Source organism: Sylvia atricapilla, chromosome 3 (genome assembly GCF_009819655.1).
Source record: "Sylvia atricapilla isolate bSylAtr1 chromosome 3, bSylAtr1.pri, whole genome shotgun sequence".
Taxonomy (NCBI): domain Eukaryota; kingdom Metazoa; phylum Chordata; class Aves; order Passeriformes; family Sylviidae; genus Sylvia; species Sylvia atricapilla.
In genome coordinates this window covers 105437465-105456656 of record NC_089142.1, presented here as the reverse complement: position 1 = coordinate 105456656, position 19192 = coordinate 105437465, and the positions used below count along the sequence as shown (strand labels likewise).

The window sequence follows — 19192 nt, the reverse complement described above, 5'->3', positions numbered from 1 at the left end:
GAAGGGTGTAGGATTCCCCTGAGTGCTGTGCTGCCTTTCAGCACTAGACTCCAAGCACAGACTGTGGAAAATATACTGCCAGGCTCTATCACATATGGATAAGTACAAGAAGAGGTTGTTGTTGTTCTCATTTTTTTTTTTTTTAAGGCAAAGAGTTTCCTTAGTCAAATTTGTGATGACAAAGCTTGATCAATTTATGCTGTTTCTCAGAATAGTAGCCTAGGTTTAGGATTAAGACAGTGTGGATTTCATTGTGAAGTGTAGGATCTAGGTTGTGGCAAAGAGTATTGCATGACAGCTACTTTTTCTTTTTCTTTTTCTTTCTTTTTCTTTCTTTTTTTTCTCTTTTTTTTTTCTTCTTTTTGTGTGGAATAAAATTTATTTATTTGCCAGTTTCCTTTTGTATCTAATAATTAGAAACAACATAGCTAAATGTAATTTTTTTGACATGAAACAGAAAAGAATCGACCTTCCAGCCCTTTGTGAAATGAATTATTTTGCAATGTTAGAAAAACATTGATATTGCACTAGAACTTGAGTTGTTCCATTTTTAAAGCGCATTTGGAAATTAGAGATAATACTGAGTAAAAAAATTAAATTCAGTTTTGTATACAGCCATCTACTAACTCTGTACATCACCTGTGTCTTTTGGGGGTATTCAATTCCTGAGACTCAGGAAACACAGTGAAACCACTGGTTTGGGCCATTGCCTTTTGGATTTAATTCATTTCTTGAGAACAAAGTAAAGCAGTCAAGAAATCACAGAATTACCGAATGGTTTGGGTTGGAAGAGACATCAAAAATCATCTTATTCCTAGTCCCCTCTGGGCAAGGACACCTTACATTATCCTGGGTCCTGTCCAGCCTTGAACACTTCCAGGGATGGGGCATCCACAGCTTCTCTAGTAAGCCTTTTCCAGGGCCTCACCACCCTCATATTTAAATTTCTTTTTCCCTCCTACTCTTATTTATCCCCCCAGCTGCACGTAGTGAGGAAAGCTGTTTCGTGAGCAGAAAGTGTTAGTATTTTATGAAGTAGGTTTGCTACTTGCATGTCCTTGGAGTTTCTGCATTAAAATCCTGATAAATTTATGATTTACAGTGTCTGCACTTCCAGTCAAATGCTCTCTGAAACTTTGATCTTTGAGATGCTCTTGAGAGTAAAACTCGTATCCTCAGTGCCTTTCCCCTTCTATCCTCCATCAGCACATGGTTTTCCTTCCAGTCCTCACAAAAATCCACTACAGGTGTCCTGCACTACTTGGAGTGATGGAACTCTCAGGGCTTGAGGAGAAAGGACTACCGTTTTTGCCACATCACATACAGATTTTTCTCCGAGTCCCGTTATGGGGTTGGCCACTTTTTATTCCGTACCATTACGCCAGACTTATGGCCATGCTGTTTCTAATATGGTAAAACAAATTAGTGTCAGTGTTAATTATAGTTGAAGTGGTAGCCAAAATCCTGAAGTGCATTAAAGTTGGTTCAGCTTAATCTGTGTATTTTAATTTTCTGCTTTTTTAGTTCATAAAGAATTTGTGGGTTGTCTGGACTGATCCCAGCAGCTGAAGAGATCAAATCAGTCATAGCTTATGCTTTTTTATTGCTGGTATATTTAAGATGGTTGTCTAAGGACCAGGAGCCCACTGAAGAGATAGTGTTAGCTGTTAGGACTTGATGAAGTGAAACACCAGCTTACAATTTGTCAAGTTTTTTGGACAGCAGGTTTGAAGGAATATTTTGAAGGAGAGAAATGAGACAGCTTTGTGCTCTGCTTGTAGTAGTATGTTGGTCATCAGCCAAATCATCCCAAATATATTCCGTGTACAGCTAAAACCACAGCGTTTTGATTCATCATTAGTCAATGTGCTGCTATTTTTATGAGGGGTGCTTACTGTCACTACATGTTTAAAATAAAATGATGTCTTCTTAAGAAGAAAAGCCCAAACCTTTAGCAGTGCCCTTTGTCCTGTGGCCAGAGCTCTCCTGGGCGAGCTGGAGCCGGAGTTGCTGTCACAGGTTCCGTGTGCCAGGGAAGGCAAAGGGCTGATGTTGCTTGTGGTGTGTGGGCTGAGAAAGGTCAGGGTCCACTGCTCAATAACATGTAATGTTGAGGCTATTTCCCTGCTTTATTATTAGAATGGCTTAAGACTTGGCTGAAAAGTCACATGGATTGGCCTCCCTGCTTTCTGTTTGCTGCTTCTTGCCCTTAGAAATGCTGGTTTTGCCCAGCTCTGCCCATCTGTCCTCAGCAGTGTGTCCCCCCTTTTTACTGAACCAGGGATCAAAGTCTTGACTCTCTTGTCTGGATGCTCTAGAGAGAGTCTCCTACTTTTTTTCCTGGCACCAAGCAAACCATGAAGGCTTGTGCTGCAGTGGCAGCCTCCCTCCTTGCTGGGTATTTTTGGAAAATAAGCAGCATTGTTTATTGACTGAATAATAGCCCGAAAAAAGGATTCATGGGATGGAGAAATCGATAGCCTTTGGACGGATTAAAAATCAATTAGCAAATTAGAATTTAATACAAAGAATAAAAAAAAGCTGTTCTCTCAATGGAAGAGGTTAACAGCAGTATTAGGGGGAGCAGTGTCAGGACCAGTTTTGCTCCATATATTTAACAGTGTTTCCAGCAGCACAGTAAAGAGGATTGTAATTTGCTGATGGCTCAGAATGACTGACATTATATATAGACTTCAAAGACTTTAGATAAAAATTGCAGAATCCACAATGGAATCATGTAAATGACTAACCCGTGTGTGGACTCTTAATTAGTTGTAACTCCTTGGGGAGGAATTTTCTGAAAGTGATTTTGGATGACTTCTTGAAAATGGTTCTGTCTGGAAATTTTAAATCAAATGCTCAACTCTTAAGATGATATGTTTCTTGGGGGGCTCTATAATGAGAATAATGCTCTCAGATGGAGCAGTGAGTTACCAGGAAAAAAAAAAAAAAAAAAAAAAAAAAAGATATAGCAGGAGTAGAGATTTTTCAAGTATTTTAAACATTATTAAAATTGTTGTATTCAAAATGTTTAAGAAAGGTGAGCATGAAACACACCTTCTTTTGTCATGAAGATAGGGCAATGTAGTGTTTTATGTTTTGGATTCAGAGAGCTGTTCATTGAGCAGTGATGAGGTCTTTGTGAAAATCTCCTGAAGCAGCACATTGGGGAGAAACAAAGGAGACCAGAGGGATTGTGGCTTCACAAGGGAAGTGAGAACGCTGCCTGGTGGCTGCAGCAAAATCCAGCAAGGACAAGGAGGCTCTGCAGTCCCTTTTAGGGTTAGCATTGGCTGGTGTGATACACGTTTCTTGTTCATGCCACAAAGAAACAAGAGCACTCTACTGCTTGCTTTACATCTGTACGTACAAAAGTGTCCTTTGCTCAAAAGGAAATCTGCAGGAGCAAATGGGATGGAAGACTTGCTCTCCAAGACCTTGCCTTGGTCAGCCAGAGGAGGCCTGTGCTCATTTGCTGTTTTGGCAGTTGCTGTTCCGATGCAACTCTTTTGTTTTCACAGATTTTAGCTTACAGAAACCTCAGAAATTGCGCTTTTTGCCGACTTGTTCATAATTTTCTCGATAGTCATGCAGAAAGTTTGCTGAGGAATATGTGAAGGGCCATGCTGGGTCAGCCCAAATGTGTGTCTTGGTGCCCTGCCTTTGGTTGGGCCAAAAGCTGATGCTCAATGAGGAGTGTGGGGATGGGGTAAGCATTTAATGGCAGCTGTCAGAACACTTTCCTAGCCCTGGCTTTTCATCACTTAGGGACTTTCTGATCCACAGCTTTTATCTCTGTGCTTTAAATTGCTCATCAGCTTTTTTTGTAGGTGAATTCATATTATTGATTTTCAACTCCCATAAGCTTTTCTCAGTTCTGTGGCGTCCACTATTTTATGTGAAGAAGAATCTCCTTTTATTCATTTTTAATTTGCAACACATTGGTTTCATCTGATATACCCCCCCTATTATTTTTTTTTTTTTTTTTTTTTTTTTTTTTTTTTTGTTCACCTGGAGATTTGGGTTGAAGGAACCTTAGTTGTTGTAACTACAACATTGTTGTTGTAACATAATGTTCACTTTGTGCCACCTTACAATAGCAATTTTGTTGTGTTGGTTATTTTGTTGTAGAGCTTTGCTGGTGTGTAAAGGGGACAATGCATTAAATGTGTTTGTTTGTTGTTCATTTTTATTTTAACTTCAGCTGTTTGGTTTTTTTTAATATATAGAATTAGTCTTGATGATCTGTCAAGTTTAATGTAGTGTTACTTAGTGCTATACTGCAAGTGATTTAGCATTGTAATTCAACTCTACAATGTGATTATTCAGATATATTTCTTTTTTCACAACTAGGTAATTCTTGACTATAATAATAATAATTTTTGAATATTACTCGAGCCTTGAACTGATGTTTATTAATGTCAACTTTTAGGGAAATAAACACTGTGTCTCCATCTACTGGATACACAAAGGGACCTACACATTTTGTCCATATGTAATCTCCTTTTTTCTAGCTAACGTGGGAAGAATTTAGAAAACATGAGTGGGAGGTCTGTCAGATGTGGGCAGTGGATGAATGAGTCCCAGTGAGTAGGGTTTGAGGGGAGGAAGGGCAGAAAGGGATGGAGAGAAGCTTTCCCAAGTACAACGTGCAAAAGGTCAGAGAAAATGTGGCAGTGCCTACAGGAACAACAATCAAATCCCTTAACTAGCTGAAGAAACATTTAAAGGACTGTGAAAACAGATGGTGCAAGAGTTTAAACTGTACAGGAGCAACTTACCTTCTGCAGCAATTTCAGCAAGACAGTTATTTCCGTGGTTGTTACTCTCTCCTTCGATCACAACATGCAATTACTATAGCAAACCTTCTGTCACATTGCACACGTTTTCACACTTGTCAGAGGAAAAGTCATAGATTAAACAATATGGTTTAAAGTACTGTTTAGTTATGAATTTCATAACTGTATTTTAATGCAAGACAGGAGCGTTCTGTCGGAGTCAATCTTAAAAGTAGAAGAACCAGGGGAACAGACTCTGGGATAATCACAAGTGGCGTTGGCCACGCACATCCCGTGAGCACAAATGGAAATTTATGCATGTTAATACCTTCAAGTCAGTCTGAGAAGAAGCAATTAGAGCCCCGTTGTGGAGTCACTACATGTGGACAACACCTGCTGAAATCAATGGGTGCTTGGAGAAAAGACAGGAAAAAAGAACTGGGGTTTTAATACTCTACCAACATTCCCCTCTTTGCTTTTATACAGTCTTTACCGTGGCACTGAACCTTTCAGTTAATTCTTAATTATCCTCAAGGCATTTGAAAACAAGAAACTGTAAAACCGTCTAACCATGCTAAACCTTTACCATTCTCAGGTACAAGTTCTTCACTTCCTTCATTTTCCTCTCCACTTTGGAGTTTTTTTTGGTATTGACTGGTTTTTGTTGGTTTTTCCTTTTTTCTGTGTGCTATATTTGTTCTCCAGAGCTGGTATTTCTTCAGCATACACATAGCTGTAGACACATATATATATAATCTGCTTTTGTCTCTCATGCTAAATAGTTTGCATGAATGATAAATATTAGTAATGCAAGTGGTTATCCCTTATAATGTTTCTTGAATAATAATGTTTCTCTGGTTTAGACCTTTTCATGTCTGTCTTTCCTTAAAAAAAAAAAAAAAAAAAAAAAAAAGGAAAGCAAGAGCAGAGAGAGATTTCAATATGCCTTTTTTTTTTTTTTTTTTTTTTAATGAAAAAGGCATCTGGGGGTAACTCAACCAGAAAAGACAGGGAAATCAAACTGATAGCTCTATTTTTGTTTTTCATTTTGATTGCTCTGCGCAGTTTTCTTCATTTGGGAAACACGTATTTAAAAAGAGAGAGAAATCTTTATGCCTGTTATTCACTTCTGCTGTTTATGCCGTTTTAAAAATATACATACCAGTTATTTCCATACAGAACATTTGAAAGCAGGAAGAACTTGACAAGCCATTATGCTACTTGAATTAAAAAAACCCCAACCCTGTCTGGATCAATATATTAAACAGGAGGACATAGAAAATTAAAGTCGCAGTTCCATTTAAAATTGTTAACCTTGTATTTTTGCAGCAACACCTCTCGAGAGGAGGAATAAATGTCTGTAAGAGAATGAAAGCTGAAGGAATTTAGAGAAAATAGACATATTTTTTCAGATTTGGGTTCTTTTTTTTCTTCCTACTTTTCCCATATGTGTGACGGCCTTTCTTTCATTGACATTGAAGTTTTATTGAGACAAATCTTGACACATTTACTGATGCCAAGGAAAGCGTTATGCAGATTCGTTCAACTTGGTAAGAAACACTGCTGGGGTTACTCAGAGTGAGGAAATGTGTCAGAACCCGCAAACTTGGGTTGGCCTCTCTTCAGGACTCCTCATTTCCTGAGTGCTCTGTTGAACACATTCCCACTGATTTTTCCAGAGCCTTCTTTCAGGCAGCAGGTGTGTTGTTCTCAGAACCAAACCCAGTGTGCCAGAAATGAGGCATCCAGAGCTGCTGACCTGGTTTTGGTAATACTGATGCGGTTTAACTTGTTTATTTGTGTCGTTCAACAGAAATTTGAAAAGGGAAAATCAATGATAATAGGATTTGGGTTGCAGTTGAAGCTGAGGGTTTCTTGCTGCCTGCAATGGCTCAGAATCAAGCCACAGATGGTGGTGAGATTCCTGTAGCTGCTGCCTTCCTTGCACAGGCATTCCAGCAATGCTGAGAGCAAGGCAAAGCCTTGGGAAAAATTGTTAAGTGGATCTGAGAGCAGATGTGCCCCAGCTGCAAGGGAAGTGATAATGGAAGCAGTGAATTTGGAATGGGGTGGATGGCAGCAGTCTGTGATCAGGGAGGAGAGTGCAGAAGGAAGGAAAGGAAAAAACCGTGGTGTGGGGTGAGAGCAGATAATAAATAGGGAGGGTAAAACCACTGCTCTGAGGGGACTCACAATAGCCATAGAAATACCTGCAGGGATTGTGCCTGGGAGGAGTAGAATATAAGCTAAAAATACGAATAACCTCCTTGGTCTTTGAAAAGAGTCTCAAGTTGTCTTTAGCTTGATTTATGCTCCCAGACCTCCTCCACAGAATTACAGCCGCATAATCCACAACTGCTGTTATTTATTCTGGATAAAGAAGGCAGCTTTGACTGTGATCTCCCTTGACATTTTCCAAGGTCTATGCCTGCCTCGTACCTTTCATCATCATGTACTTTTTCAAGGCGTCTCTCTTACCTCTCTCAAAGAGAAACATGCACTGCAGTCGCTCACCCTGGACCAGAGTGACACAGATGTTACAGGTCGGGGGAGATCAATTGCACAGCCCTGCTCCTCTTCACCTGGGAGGATCTTTGATGTGTTGACAAGATTGGAATCTAAATATGGCATTAACCCACTGTGTTGCAGCAGTTGGGGTGGCAGGAGTGATATAAAATAGCATCTCACTCACCAAGGTATCCTCTCTTTTTCACTTTACAATCTGTGTCAATGGCAGTTGGAACTATTAGGCCTGCATTAAAATTACATATTACTCTATATAAATGGAAGCTATAAATATCACAAATAGTAAAAAACTCAAATTGCACTGAGGTTCAGAAGACAGTATGTCTAAAACCTTCAAAATTAAGGACGTTTAGAGGAAAGCTTCAATATCCATCTGCCCTTAATTTGCCTCATTATTCTTGTTTGTCAGAGTATGAGCTCACTACTATATTAATGTCATTTGATAACTTTTTCTTGCAAGCTTGGCTCAGAAGTAAAGGTGCAGCAGTATTTCCTTGAGTATGTTGGTCGAGATGAAGCAGTAAAGAACAGACTGAACTAGTGTTAAGGACGAAGTAGTTGTCACTGTGGTCAGTAAATACTTTTGTTGCTGAGTATCTCCTTCCTAAACCTTTTATATCAATATATAATCTTGTGGTGTCATATTCTTTTTTCTTTTCATTTGAAAATATTATAAATGTAGAGCTACTATTGATCTGTAGATGTGGCACAATATTAATTTGAATGGCACTAAAATTGAGCTCATTAAGAACTTGCTAGTAAGTAATGACCTGGATGCTGGAAATGCTGATTCTGCATTCAGTGTGTCGTCTCCTACCAACCTGTGTGGGTTTGGGCCAGGCTTGCAATGCCTGTCTGAGCACCATGTATGGCTCAGCACTGGCATTTCCTGGGGTGGAAATCTCCCTGGGCTGCCAGGAGCCTGCACTGAGTCTAGCAGACCTGATTCTCACAGCTGTGTGCCCCTGGATGTGGAGCCAGTGCACCAAACGGAGGGTTCTGTGTTCTCTGTTCTCCACTCTTTGGAGAAACAGAATGGATTTGCTGGCCTTGGAAGTCCATGCTTGTATCATGAAGCTGGAGAAGTCTGGCTCAACGTTTTTCATTAAAAGTAATTTTATATTGAACCAATGCAATAATATTCCTGTGGTGAGGACTCATGAGAGAGAGAGAGTTCCTGAGTCTTTCTGGCGACTACAGATGATTTCCTGCTCTGAGGGAAGGATTTGTTCCACCTAAATTTAGCCTGGGTATCTAACTTGGCTCTGTAGTCAACAGTTCCCCACGAGAGCCATTCATTTGACCTGAAACAGCTGAATTACCCTCTTTATTAACTGTAGAGAAAACCTCAGGCCAGAAGTCCAGCCTGGAAATGGGCAAGCAGAGATGAAACTGGATTCCAGCTTTCCTCTTAGCAATACAGACATAAGATGAGGTTTGTGAATACCACAGGATCCTGTGGTTAGAAACATGCCAGTGAAGAAGTGTCTCAGTATGGAAACACATGCATCTGCCAGGGAAAGCCAGAGCTTTCCTTGGAATGGGGAATGTAAACCCCCTCCCTCCAAATTATTATCATTTTGAAATTAAGGGGCTCTCAGGCAACGATATGGGAATATCAGTTCTTTACTAGGATTATGAAAAATATACTAGTACAAAAAAATTAAATTAATAAAAAAAAAAAGAAAAAAACACTGACAGAGTCAGAACACGACCTGACACCCTGTTGGTCAGGGTGTTGGGAGCAGTCCAGTTAAGTCCTCCTGCAGTGACAGATGTGGTTCTGACGGAGCAGAGATGATCCTGTAGAAGGGTCCAGTGGTGGTGAGATGGGTCCAGTCTCCCTCTGGGGATCCAGCGCAAACAGGCTGTCCTGCTGTTCTGAATGTCAGGATTTATCCAGGTAGGAATGCTGGGCTCCTCCCCTGGGTGGAGCATCTCCCAATGGGATGATGGAATTGTATCAGCCCTGCAGTGAGCCTGGCTGGCCCATGAACAGCAGATATCCCCTGCAGGGAGGATGGGTCCTGGAAGGGATAAAGAAACGCTGCCCCACCTGGTTTGAACAGCTTCCCCTTAACAGAGGGCACCTGCACACTCCCCCCAGAGTTATGAGATAAAGAAAAACACCTCTTCAACTGGTTTCAACAGACGAGAAAGAGAATACATCTTGCATTTTCAACCCAAGACAGAAAGACATGCCCAAAGCCTGCTGTGAAGGTGCCCTGTTGGGCTGAAGGAATGGAATCCCTTAACACAAATAGTTGTTTTTAAGTTAATATGATTAAAGAGTGTTATTACTCTTCAGAAAATAATCCATAACTTTCATTAAAAAAAAAAAAAAAAGTAGTAAGGAATAAATAGAAGTAATCTGCATTGTTCCTGTGTAGTAATTCACATCTTCAAGCTCTTCTTCTCAAAGTAATGAGATGTTGAGAGTTCGGGGACTCTAGAGGCAAACCTAGAAACTGCTCTCTAGCACCATGAGGCTGATGCAATGCGAGGCGTGTGGTTGAATGTTCCTTTCTGTTCTTGAAAAAGGAAGAAGGATTTTTAATTTCTTGCTCTTCAGCATGAAGGAAACTCATAGCTGTTCTCTACTGGGGCTGAAAGCACATCACTGATGTGGTTCAAAATCAGTTTGTCATTCATTTCAAGCCTGCTTTGGCACAGGGTAGTATAGAAAGAAAAAATGAATAAAAGCTGTTCTAAATTTGCATTTGATGTTTTATTCTTTCCTTATCATCTGCATTTTTGCTGCTTTAATTGGCATTTCAACTGCAATGGCTTCTAAACATCCTAGGCAAATGCTGTCTTATAAGCCAAATTATTGTATTTCTGTGGTGTTTTGTTTTTTTTTTTTCTTTTTTTTTTTTTTTTTTTTTTTTCTTTTTTTTTTAACTGTGCAGAAGGTGGACTAAAAACTGGCTGAGCTGCTGGGATTTACAGGGTGGTGGTCAGTGGCACAAAGTCCAGCTGGAGCCAGGCACTAGTTTTGTACCCCAGGGGCTGACTCTGGGGCCAGTGCTATTAAAGCTCTTCATTAGTGACTCAGCTTTCCAGCCTTCACTGGCCATGGTCCTTGGTGACCAGCTTTAGGTGGCCCTGCTTTGAGCAGTTGGGTTTCATTTCTCAGTATTTCTAAATATAAACGCATGATGATTTTTAAAATACCTTCCAAACTGTTTATTTGTATGCCCCCTGTAAGTTTTTCATTTTAATCAGATATTCAAATAGTTTAGGGATTAAAAAAACAGGCAAGCCTCACCCCACAACAAAGTTTATATGTGGAGAAATCAAATTATTTGACCTAAGTTCAGTCCAGAGCTTTATCCATGCAGTTAATTGAGCTATGACTTTTAATTACTAAAAGATTCTGAATTTGAAAAATTTAAAATTAAAAATTCGGTGAGATTTGTCAAATAATTAAAGGTTCATCTTGATTTAATTCAATATTACAATGCTCCATATTACAGTGCTCTATTGCCCTGTGTAGGTTGTAGCATCTGGTTTCAATGTCTTCAAAAGTCTATCTTAAATTCCTTGTCAAGTTAGAATACACAGATGCTAAAAAGAATTTTTAATTCTTAGTAGTCATTCCTCAGTATTTTTTCACCACACTCATTGTTGAATGAACAGCGTTTGGTTGAGGTTTTTGATTAATTCAATAAAAAAAAAAAAAATTGTCATTTGTTGTATAAACTGAGACACATAATTTAACAATGAGAATATTGCCACGCAGCAAACAGGTCATCAAAGGATGATGCTCTTCTGCAGCCACCTGATGTGTTTAGTTCAGTTGACAGGACATTTTAAAGATACTGTTTTTGCCATTTTAACCTCTTGAGTGGCCTCTCTCAGTGACTGCTCTCTCGGGTAAACAAAGAAAACCTCAACCTTTGTGGTTTGAATCTCAGCTTCAGCTGTACTTGCTTGACCAGCACTTTGTCAGCTGTCAGCATCCTTTGAGACCCTCCCCATAGCTGGTGTGTAAACTTTTAGGCTTGTGAAGTGTTTTATGTTTCTTCCAAAAAATGGCCTCCAACATTTTTGGCATTTGGGTGCCCAGTGTTTCCCTCTGATGGGGAGACCCTTCCAGTGTTGGAATGAGGGATGAGCTTGTACAAATGCCTAAAGGCTTGCATGTGACCTGCTGTGTTCAAGACATTGGTTATTTTTGAGATGATAATTGCCTTTTTTAATATTTTTTCAAGACATAACAAACATGCTAGTATTATCTGTAATGAAAGCTTAGCTGGTCATATTCAATTGTTCCCCTTTTTTTTTTTTTTTTTTTTTTTTTTTCCCATCTTCACTTTCAGGATAGGGAATTATATTGGAATTCTCTGTTTATGAATGGAGAATTTTCTCTGAACGATAGTGACTTCCAAAGTCCGTTGTTTGCTAAGTTGTGGTTCAGAATAATGACCAAAAGGGAATTAATTTCAGGAGAGATGCTGGAAAATATATTTCTAAGATTTTAATTTATTTTTCTTCCAGATAGCAGTACAAGGATTTTAAAAGGTATAAAGGATAGTATTACAGTTAGTGGTTTATAAAATTATTTGGTTTATAGGTTTGATCTAGTAACAGCAGGAAAAACTTCTCTGAGTGTTTGATGTTACTGATCTTAAATATGTATATCGGTGCCTTGTGAATAGTTTGTGCAGCAGAAGACGTACAATAGTCCCTAAAGTTTATAGTTTTATTGTGTTTTTTTGAAGTTCAGTGTTTTTATACAGCATGTTGTTTTGGAAAGCATCTGAGGTGCACAAGCTTTTTAGGAGCTTTGGCTGGTGGACAGGAATATCACTGAGGCATGGTGCATGAAGGAATGGCTCTCGAGCAGGAGAGTTAGTTCTCTTCAGAAAATGATGCAGTGAAATCAGAGAAGGATTTGTGTTTGGTATTATTTTTGTCTGCTGTGTTACATGCTGGAAGAAAAGTGCTAGCCTTGCATATATATATGGCTTGGTGGTGGCAGAAATGACACTTCAGAATGCCAAGCACTTAATTTGAAGCAAGTCCTTGCTCTGTGTCAGCAGTCGGGAGCTGTGGCTGCAGTGGGAGGCATCTGGTCGTGTAGACTTGGCAATTGTATTCATCTCATGCTTTAACAGTTAATACATTGCAGCTCAGTGTGAACCAGAACCCCTTGATGTAGATAAGCCCTTAAGTATTTAAATACCCCGGTCCTTCTTTCTGAAATATCTTGGAGTCCAACTTGGCCTCCACATGGTGACTATTGTAAATGTTCCTCATAAAGCTGCATTACATTTCATCCTAATTAGCACTGCTGCTGTAGCCTGGGTAAAGACACATTGGATTAAAAAGAACCGGAGGCTGAGCGCCCACATCCTCTCCTACAGGAATTAAATCAATTTCAGTCTTGCAGTATTCACAGAACTGATTTAATTTGGCCTCTTTCACCAGATGATTGCAAAAGCACAGGAGTACTAGGAGGCTCCTGCCTTTGTTTCTTGTGTTTAACTTCAGAGTTGTGTCTATTTTGAGTGCTATCAGGGTAGCATTTCTTGTTAGTCCCCAGATAAAGCAAGATTGCTATTTTGGTAGCAAAGAAATTAAAGGTTCATAAATAAACAGTGGCTACCAGCAGCAAATTAAGATGAGAAACATTTTTATTGTGGAAATAGGAAAGAATCGTACCTACTGTGAAATGGATCTTTTTTTTTTTAATTGAAATCAGATACATAATTAAGTTATTAATTATGCACAGAAAAGGTTAGAAACCTTAACATCTTTTGTCCATAAGCCAAATATTGTAGTGTGTTGATATCCATGCTGTGAATTCCCCATTACTGCTCTGCCAGTAATTTCAACCTGGCATCTAGACTAAATTGTCTCCCTAGGAGCCAGGAGGAGGCACGGCTGATATGTGATCCCGGGCACGGGTCTTTCTTGAATGAATAAAAGCACTGTCACATTTTACGGAATTACATCTGCTGGTTATGTGCTGTGATCATCTCTGAGCGAGGGAGAGGGCAGAGCTCATCTGAGTCGTGGCACAGGCCCACGTTCCAAAGGGACTTGATGGGATTCTGCACAGTCTTGTAGCTCCATTCCCAGATACGTTTCGGCTGCATGACAGAAACTGAAAGCAAGGTAATGATTGTGCCTACCCAGTAATTTCTGAAGTGCTCAGAAACACACACAACACCCCAATTTCCAGCCAGAGCTCGCCGAGCCGCCTCAGAGCACGTTATTCTGTGAATGGAGATGAGCAGGTTTGACAAGTGGCTGCCATGCAGCACTGGAAATGCAGTTCTCATCTTCTTTCTCTCAGCGAAGATGAGAAGGAAGCTTATTCCCTTGGAGCCCTCGGGTGCTTGGATCCCAGCACACAGCTGTGGTGCCAGATGTTGGCAGCCTGTGCTGAGCCTGTCCCACGGTGCAGCAGCCAGGCTTCGAAATCCCATCAAAGTCCCTGTCAGGGCTTTAAGGAGTTTCATTTAATGGGTGGGCTGGGTGATCTTAGAGGTCTTTACAGCCCCCAGGATCTGTGATCTCCCTCAGAGCCCTTTGCTTTGCAGCACTGATGGATCTGCAGTGACCTGGGGGGAGTGCCAGGGCTGCAGAGCTGCTGAGCCCAAGGTCCCCAGGGTGAGGGTGGCTTTGTCACACCTGGGTGTCGCAGAGTATCTGAACAACTCAGGCCATCATGTAGTCATCATACAAAATGAGTCATCATACAAAAAAATAAGAATAACTACAAGCTTGTAGTTATTCTTGTTAAACCCTTTGGAATTCATCAGGGTTACTGAGGCATAAATAATACCAAAATAAGAGGAGCCGAAGAAACAAAATAGCAAGAATGCAAGAACTAGGTAAAAGAGGCCTGCGAAGCAATAACCTGTAACCAGTCATATTTCCTGACAAGATAGAAGCTCCGATCAAAAAATATGTGATCACATAAACAGTAGACGTAAAATGTATGAATGCAGCTCAGTGTATTAAATGGCTTCTGCTCAGTCATATTGGTTAACTGTACACAAGTCCTGAACTCCTGCACGAGGGGATCTGAAGTTATAGGTCCCATAGGCACCGTGTTCCCCAAGAAGCCACGGGGCTGATGGAGTTTTGGAGGTGCTGCAGGGCTGTTTCCCCTTACCTGGTTGAGGGAACAGTAAGAGAAGCAACCATGAATAAATACTCTGTTACTCATTTTCTGAGGCAAATGAGTGTCTAAGTCCCATGCTGTTACTCAAATTCTGCAAAGAATAGAAAACAAAACACTTGTTTGGAGCAATTACCTCTTAACACATAGAACTGCTGCAGTGGTGAATTTTAAGATCTTTTTCTAAACTGGGCAGAATCATCCTTTATGCTTTTCTCTGATTGCTGAAGTATCTGTTGCCACTTCAGCCTGAGCTCTGTAACCATATGGTGGTTGTTTTTTTCTTTTTTCTACTCTATTCTTCATTTCTTTAAAGAGCTGATCCTTGTGATTTATTGGGTACAAACTACAAAGCTAAGTACTTTTCAGGATGTAAGTTGTAGTGGCTATGAGAAGGAATGAGACTATAATTCTCCTCCACTTTATTTTAGTTAAGTATTTTCGGAGGGGAGGATGTATTCTTTCCATTAGACCTCTCCTTTCTTAATCACCATTCCCTAATTAATTCCCTGGTTAAATATAAAGCAAGCATTAGCTTTGAATAATGTTTTCCTGTGCGATTAAGTAAAGAAGAATTTCTTTTTTTTTTTGTATGATGACTCATTGCTGGGGGATCTGGAGGGAGCCTCGGGGTGGATATTTGAGACTTTGGTCCCAGGTGCTCTCATACCTTTGAGCTGTGTCTGCTGTCAGTCCAGAGGTGGGAGGCAAGGGTGATATCACATATCAGCTGAACACGAAGGAAATTGCCTCTCCTGTGAAACGACAGCTTTGTGGGTTGTTTTTTTTTTTTTTTTTTTTACTGGTGGAGAACTGACTCTGGCTCACAGAAATGCAAATCTCGAGACAACACAGCTTAGCAGAAATGCAAATTATTGTTCGTGCTGGCGCAGTGTCTGTAATGTTTCTTGTTGCATGATGTATATTCCTTGATGTCCAAGCTGCCCCAAAAATGTACTCTTTCTTTTCACCAGCATCTTTTCAGTTCCTCCCCCTGCAGCAGTTTGCAAACCTTTGGCTTGTAGCATTACAGCTCTGTTGGGTCACACCATAAACCACAGGTCTGAAAGAACTGAGGTTAAGAACTGAGTCAAAAAAGGAGATTACAGTGAATGAGGCCATGGCAAAGAAGCATAACACAGTCTAAGCTGGTCAAGCTTATTTTACTGATGAAGAAACATTGTCTAACTCTACCCAGATGCTATGATTTTTATTTATTTATTTATTTTTGCGCTACTGTAATAGCTTATGGTGTTAATTTTTAGCTTATAGCATTAAATTTGAGCTCAAAAGGCAGTTTTAAGAATGAATCTGTGTTCAAGTGTTGCTTACAGCTCAAGATGTGGGAAAGAATGCAGCTTTATTAATGTGGCAGCAAGGAAAACATATGGAATATGTTTCATACAGTGACATGAGAATGCCTGTGATTTGACTGCTGTATCAGTGAATGCTACAGTATATAATCTCTGGGTGTTGAAAAACGCTTTTGGTTTTGATAAAAAAGTATGCTAAACAGAACTCCCACTGATTTTTTTCCCCCTCTTTTATTTGTTTTACAGGCCTTTCCCTGTATTTCGACCGGAATTTACGGTAAGGCACACCTTCAATGTCACTTATTCTTGGTTTTTCAAGCAGCAATGTTTCATATCAGGTGTCCCACCGATGGATTTATACTGTGTTAAACAGCAGAGACCCAAAGCCCTTGGCTGTGACTGGATGCTGGGATGTGGGATTCTGTTGTGCAGCCCTTAGCATAACCCTTAGAGCCCTGTGAGCCAAGACCTGCAACTGTGATTACACTTCTGCAGGAACTCTTAAACAGGAGAAAATAGGGGTCTGGAAAAATTTTCTGTCTAGAGGTAAAAAAATAAAGATGCCACGATGTCCAAGACTGGCGCAAAAAAAAAAAAAAAAAAAAAAAAGGCTAGCCAACTTTCTAGAGCAACAGGCAATTATCTTAGTTCCTTTTAGTTTTGCTTCTACCATTTTAGTTTATTAATTTACATGCAAATTTACATGGCCTGAAGGAGCTGGAAGGAAACTGTTGTTGTGAGTCTCTTGTTTTGTTGTAATCATAAGGTAATCCTTCACTAACAGTCAGCTGGCTTTTTGGGTGGCATTGTGAAAGAAGTGAGCATGATATTTGGAGAAGGAAAAAAACAAGCAGTTCAATATTCAGGAAAAAAAGAAAGAGGAATTTGAGAAAACATGCAGACTACAAAGGGGAGGGTTTTATTTCCTTAAAAAATAACCTTTGCTGTTTTTTCTTCCATTTAGATCCAATAAATGATTGTAGGTTTGATTAATCACATGATTTAAAGGTTTTAAAATGAGGGTGTTTTAAAGAAACTGGTGGGTGCTCCATCTCTTGAACTGTTGAAGGCCAGGTTGGATGGGATTTTTGAGCAACTTGGTCTTAGAGAAAGGTGTTCCAAGGGGATGGGAACCAGATGATCTTCAAGGTCGCTTCCAACCCAAACTATTCAATGATTTTATGCCAAACAACAAAAAATTTTTTAAAAAAGCCATTATCGTGTAACAACGTAGTATGACTTATGTCATAACATATAGTAATTGTTGGATAAGATAATTTTAGCTTTGACTGATTAGTTCAAATTCAGGAGGGGAGAAAAGAAGGCAGAAATATTTATGCTTGTTCCTTCTTTTTCAAGGACCTCTTATTAAATTTTTTTTGATGATTGTAAATCTGAAATAGGCTCAGAAGGTAAAATCCAGTTCAGTTTGGGTGCTGTATTCCCTTCTACTTGAACTACACTTCCATTGTTGCAGAAGAACATGCAGATGCCATTTCCAGGAGCACTAGAATTGGCTGAATATAAATCTGATTTCAGATAAATTTCTGCCTCATCTCTCAGTTTTGGTGCTCCTGTTGAAGGCAAGTTTTGCAATTTAGTCCTTGACCCATTGGCTTAAATCTTGATCTTTTACATACACACATTTTTGTTATTATTTTAGAAAATCAAGCAAGACATGCTGTAAACTTATGGGAACTACTAGTAAGTGGGAAGTACAAATAATAATAATGATAGTTCACTTTAGTTTAGAATTGGCCTAGTTAAAAGTCACAGCAGGTGAGAGATGTGGTTCCCTGAAGCCAGCAGAGAAAGTTGGGAAGGATCTCTGATAGGAATCTTGAGTTTATGTGAGGTTTTCGATGTTTTTCTCAAAGGTAGCTGTGACATTTCAGAAACACTATGGCAGATGCTTTTTGTTGTTTTCACTGTTGCATTTGTGCTAAGATGGTCTGGTTTTCTGAGGCTACTTTTTGGGGTTTTTTTGTAGGGGAGGAATACAACCTCTATTGATTGTACTGTTTACATTTTAAAAAATACTTTTTATTCCTCAATTAAAAAAAAAATCCTTCCCTTCTTTCCCAACTTTTATATGCACTTCCTGAGAGTAACAGAGGCAGGAGAGAGGCAGCCCTGCATCTGGCTTCAGGTGTCAGTGTTTTCAAGAATGTTTGGTAGCAGTTGCATTGCTAAAATGACACTGTGGGTGGTGACGTGTTTGCAGTGTAAAACACACACAAACCCCACAAAACTCTGCTTTATTCTTTTGGGGTTTGTTGGGATTTTCCCCTTTATCCATGCAAATTCCTTCAGATAAAGGCAGTGGTTCAAAAAGTGGATCAGCCTTGTGTCTGGTGGCCAAGGTGATCTCAGGGTATTTTTGTGCTGTGCATGTAACACTGGACTGTCCAAAAAAACCCCAAACCATTATAGAAAAGGAACACACTTGTTGTTTTTCTCATCTTGGATCCATACAAACAAATTCTTCCCCTTCAGAAGCCCCTGGCTGAGGACCCAGTTTCTCCTACAAATTGAAGTACAGAAATTTGCAAGATCCAGTTTGAGAATGTGGATTGAGTTCTGCCCCAGACTCTTGTAGATGTATGGATTGCTCACCTTCACTCTTGTCATTAGGACAGAGTGTTCACACTTCTCTGGGGAGCAGCCCATTCTTGTTCTCATCACTGCAGAGCACTCTTTTACTCCCATTAAAAGGCAATCTGGGAAGAAACAAGCAGGCAAGGCTTTTTCTGAGGTCTTGGCCAAGGGCAGATCGGTTTTCATGGGAAGAGTGTTGGATAGAGGAAAATTCTGCCCTGCTCCCCAAACACTTTCCTGCTGCTCCATCCCCACCCATCTGTGGAGGTTTCAGCTGGAACAATTTACAGCCTTGAGGAGGCCATTTGGTGTGCCAGCAGTCCAAACTTTGATATTCATGTGCTCCTGTGTAAAGAATGCTGGCAACAAATCCACTTTGATTTAGAACTTTGATTCGAATGAGGGATTCCGTCTTTGAAAAATGACACAGAAGGCAACCAATGCTAAATGTTTGTAAGGACTAAAAATCAAGTGAGAGTCTGCCTACAGGCAACTCTGGGAAAAAATAAATCTCTATGAGATCCCAAATCCCTAATCTATTTTCCTGAGAGATCCCTGTCACCTCTATTAAGCTTAAAAACTTCTAATCAGTTCTTAATAATAATAATAATAAAGAAAAATAATAATAAAAATAAGAAAGCAAATGTTGTGAAGGATTATATCCCCATGGATCCCTGGGTTACTCTCTTCTGTTGCAATAAATGCTTTTATTTATAGCAAGAGCATGAAGTTTCCCAAATAAAACTGTTTTGGGAGGAGGACTGAGGATTTACATCCCTCCCATGGTATTAGGGAGGTGTTGGGATATCAAGCTACACACATCCTCAGCAGCTGTTGAGTAA

General features: G+C 39.8%; 1 protein-coding gene across 6 annotated transcripts in view; it reads left to right on the top strand.

The window, feature by feature from the left end:
- MACROD2 (mono-ADP ribosylhydrolase 2) overlaps window positions 1–19192 on the top strand; it is an 861715-nt gene that overhangs the window by 558317 nt on the left and 284206 nt on the right. For all 6 annotated transcript variants that reach the window (XM_066316515.1, XM_066316514.1, XM_066316518.1 and 3 more), the window contains exon 7: window positions 15999–16029. In XM_066316515.1, the coding sequence (XP_066172612.1) occupies window positions 15999–16029 (31 nt within the window). The remainder of the gene's footprint in view (window positions 1–15998; window positions 16030–19192) is intronic.